The sequence below is a fragment of the Quercus robur genome, chromosome 9 (genome assembly GCF_932294415.1).
Source record: "Quercus robur chromosome 9, dhQueRobu3.1, whole genome shotgun sequence".
NCBI lineage: Eukaryota > Viridiplantae > Streptophyta > Magnoliopsida > Fagales > Fagaceae > Quercus > Quercus robur.
In genome coordinates, this window is record NC_065542.1 from 46,980,988 (window position 1) to 46,985,636 (window position 4,649).

Genomic DNA, 4,649 nt, shown 5'->3' on the forward strand with positions numbered 1-4,649 from the left:
GAGAATACTTTCATTTCATCCAATTTTGGGGTTGATGCTTTTTCCATTCATAGAAATACCTAGGAGTGTGACGAGATATAGCACAAAAAAATTAACACCCCCACATATGCATAAATCTCATCACACTCCTAAGTATATTTCTATAATTGAAAAATGCATCAACTCCAAATTTGGCTTGTTCTTTTGCTTCCCTTAAGTCTCCACCCCCCACCCCCCCCACCCCTTTTAACTCTTTTCTATTCTCTCTTCTTCTTTTTTTCTTTTTTTCTTTTTTTTTTATAAATAAAAACTTCATCATGTTTATATAGAAAAATTGTAAAATGATGTAACTTTCAATTGTTTGCACTCTCTACTATCAATATAAAATATACAATGATATAGTACGGATTTTCCTCTTCCTAAACACTTTGTTGGTGTTGTGGTATTTGTTTTGCAGTGGCTCCAAAATCATCATCCTCCAAAGCTAAAGCAAAAACATCCTCCAAGAGATGTAAGTTGTCTAACTTTAATCCTAAAATCTTTGTTATTGAAGAAGCTTATCAGGCATACTTGTAAATCTTCAAATCTGCTCCAATAGTTGTAGAGCTTGTGGTAGATGTCAGATCCTTCAATGGCACTTCCATTTTTACTACTCTGAGGGATTGAGGATGGGAACCAATTTTCTCATCTTTCAATGAGTCTCTTATCAAATAAATTATTCGGGAGTTCTATACAAACCTCATAAGTTCCGAAGAATGTGTGAAATGCTTTGTTAGGGGTGTTCGCTTCAAACTCACTACCCGGGATCAAATATCACCAGTATCGCCCTTAGTCCTTGGATTGACACATAGTCGTATGAAAGTTGTCGAACTCTGGGATTAGAAATTGTAGCAAGATTCTTGGGGGCTCATTACCATCTTGGAGTCTCCTCTATGACTACAAGCAGGTTTTCCATTGAAAATAAAGGTCTTCTAAATATTTTGGATGCCAACTTTTATCCAATTGATCACCTCACCAATATCAACAATGGTCATGCTCGCTTTCTTTATGATCTTCTCAAGGGCAACACGATCGACATTTGCTATCACATCTATCACTATGTTCATCAGCAAAGTGTTTGAAAGTCATCTAGAAATGGTCTTCCATTCCCTTCTTCTGTGATGGAGATTTGTGATCATTTCAGTGTTCCTCGACCGGAGTCGTATACTTCCCTATATAGGTTTGGCCCCATAAATTCATCAACCCGTACTCGAATTCATGCACAAATTGAGAAAGGCACCGCCAAAGAAAAGAGTTCCTCTAGAGAAAAAGGAACATATAGTCAACGTCCTTCTCCTGGATCCGGTGGTGTTGATGTAGGCCTTAATGAAGAGATTGAACGTATGGTTGAAGAAGGGGCTCTGCCTCCTTTTGGGGTGTTCGACATTCAAGATATGTTTGAAGAACTCTCTCTCCAAATTGCTTTTGGTTTCTCTCAAATTGACTCTTAGTTCTGAGACGTCTATGCTCGTTTTGATGGTCTAGACCAAGGTTTTGAATTCCGTGTCATTCTGGCCGGAATGACCATAATATTTTGTTCCAGTGTGTAATTCGGTGCAACCCCTCAGTTCCGTCTTGCTTTAAATTCCGGCATATTTTGGCCTAAATCAGTATATCGGCCGAAATACTTGTTCCATATTGAAATTATAACATAGTGAGAGAGTGAAAAATAAGGATTTCACCAAAAACAAAAGAAAAATTAGGAAGAGAGATGGAAGTAACAGATAGGAAAAAATGATATAAAATATTTATAAATATGAACTGACCAAATTGTTCTGCAACAAAAATGCAGAGGATGACATTGAAGGTGGTGTTAGACAAGGAAAGCAAGAACTTGGTACACTTGCTAGCTCTAAAAAACAAAAGAAGGAGAAAGAGGATGGTGGAAAAGAAGAAATTGAAATAACAAAATGTGAACAACAAGCAGTGGAGAAGGAAGGAGAGGCTGAGAGAGTAGAAGAGCATTGGGATGAAAAAAAAAAAAAAATTAATTTGAGTTGACAAGACACGTGTTCTTTGACAGGTAAGGAGAGGGAGGAAAAAAAGGAAAAAGAAAAACGAAATAGAGTTGTAATGTATGTTGCGTTTGGGCTTGGGGGGGTTTTAAGCCCATCTCAATCCAATTTAAATTAGCACAAATTAAGTTGTAGCCAATATAAAATTAATTAATATCATTAAATATTAATATAATATATTTTTTTGAGCCTCAAATACTAATATAATATGTTTCTAAACAAAAACACCTATAATAATAATATTATTATTATAAGTAGTTGGACAAAAACTTTGAGAATTATATATATATAATTAAGTTGTAGCTCAGTATAAAATTAATTAATATCATTAAATACTAATATGTTTCTAAACAAAAACACCTATAATAATATTATTATTATAATAATAAAAATAGTATTTGGACAAAAACTATGAGAATTATATATATATATATATAAAATTAAGTTGTAACCCTATATAAAATTAATTAACATCACTAAATACTAATATGTTTCTAAACAAAAATACCTATAATATTATTATTATAATAATACAAATAGTAGTTGGACAAAAACATTGAAAATTATATAATGTTGATTTCAAAAGAAGAATTTTTGAAATGGCTATTAATCATCGCCCTTCTATTTTGGTTGTGACGGAGACGAGGGTCGGTGGAGACAGAGCCGGAAAAATTATTGAAGGCTTGCCATTTGACAGTTACATTACCACGGATACAATCGGCTACGCCGGGGGACTGTGGATACTCTGGAGAACGGAAGATGTGGATGTTTCTCCCCTTTCAACTACTAAGCAGGAGATTCATACTTTTATTAAGGTGCGTTCTACTAATCTAATCTGGCTTATGTCTGCAATTTATGCTAGTCCTCGATTAGCTGAAAGAAGAATTTTATGGGATAATTTAAAAATTGTGGCTCCCTCCATAAATTACCTTGGCTCATGTTGGGAGACTTTAACGAAGTTCTGTGTGGAGAGGATAAAATTATTGAAGGCTTGCCATTTGACAGTTACATTACCACGGATACAATCGGCTACGCCGGGGGATTGTGGATACTCTGGAGAATGGAAGATGTGGATGTTTCTCCCCTTTCAACTACTAAGCAGGAGATTCATACTTCTATTAAGGTGCGTTCTACTAATCTAATCTGGCTTATGTTTGCAATTTATGCTAGTCCTCGGTTAGCTGAAAGAAGAATTTTATGGGATAATTTAAAAATTGTGGCTCCCTCCATAAATTACCTTGGCTCATGTTGGGAGACTTTAACGAAGTTCTGTGTGGAGAGGATAAGTTTGGGGGAAATCAAGTAAACCTTAATAGAGCTCTAGAGTTCAAGGGGTGCTTAGATGAGTGTAATATGATAGACTTGGGTTTTGCGGGACCTAAATACACGTGGACGAATCGTAGGCCCATCTCAAGCCTTATTTTGGAAAGAATTGATAGGTGCTTTGCCAACCCAATGTGGAGGATCCTTTACCCAGAAGCTGTAGTAACCCATTTACTTAGAATTTTCTTGGATCATTGCTCGGTGCTTATCAAATTATGTAAATCTAGTGCCAATCATCTAAACAAGCCTTTCCGATTCCAAACGATGTGGCTGCTTCATCCGGATTTCCCAAGAGTAGTGCAGCAAGCCTGGGCTGAGGATAGAGCATTACATATAGCAACTTCAGATTTTATAGATAAAGCAAAAAAATGGAATGTGGAAGTTTTTGGGAATCTCTTTGCAAAAAAAAGGAGAGTGTTGGCAAGACTGAACGGTGTGCAGAAAGCCCTTGCTGATAACCCTTGTGATTTTTTGATGGACCTAGAAAATCAGCTTGTGTCAGAGTACTCTCTAATTCTCATGCAAGAAGAGGAGTTTTGGGCTCTTAAGTTCAGACTTAATACAGCCACTTTTGGGGACTGAAACACGTCCTTTTTTCATGTCTCCACAGTTGTGAGACGTCATAGAAATAAAATAAGATGTATCAAGGACACTGTAGGGAATTGGCTTACGGAGGAAAACGAGGTAAAGGAGTATATCAGGAATGGGTTTAAAAGCTTGTATACCACGAAGCTGACGCTTTCAGCTAGGACCTCGGATGTCTCAACTTTCTCTTGCTGTTTTCTTACATCAGAGGATAGAGCAAAGATAGATTGTGAACTCAGTATGGAGGAGATCAAATCTGGACTTTGGGCCCTTAAGCCTTTTAAGGCTCCTGGACTCGATGGCCTTCATGCGGGGTTCTACCAACATTTCTGGTTAGAGGTTAGAAGCTCTGTTTGTGAGGAAATTAAAAGAATTTTTGAACATGGAATGGTGTCGAGTTATCTAAATGAGACACTGATTTCATTGATTCCTAAATGTCAAAATCCAGAATCTTTGAGTAATTACAGGCCCATCAGCTTATGTAACTCAGTTTACAAAGTGGTTTCGAAGATCATTGTGGCATGTATTAGACCTTATCTTAGTAACTTGATCTCGCCTGTGCAGATTGCCTTTGTGCCTGGTCGAAGAGGTACAGATAATGTTCTTATTGCTCAAGAACTTTTCCATGCCTTGGATAAAAAAAAGGGAAGAATAGGCTTTATGGCAATAAAGCTGGATTTAGAAAAAGCTTATGATAGATTGGAATGG

At 36.6% G+C, this 4,649-nt stretch overlaps 1 protein-coding gene across 1 annotated transcript; it reads left to right on the plus strand.

Annotated features, from left to right (window-relative positions):
* The first annotated feature begins 2,632 nt into the window (after positions 1-2,632).
* Positions 2,633-3,938, plus strand: LOC126701121 (uncharacterized). The gene is made up of 3 exons (XM_050399255.1): positions 2,633-2,848; positions 3,007-3,156; positions 3,315-3,938. Exons 1-3 carry the CDS (start codon positions 2,633-2,635, stop codon positions 3,936-3,938), a joined length of 990 nt encoding a protein of 329 aa, XP_050255212.1.
* The last annotated feature ends 711 nt before the right edge of the window (positions 3,939-4,649 follow it).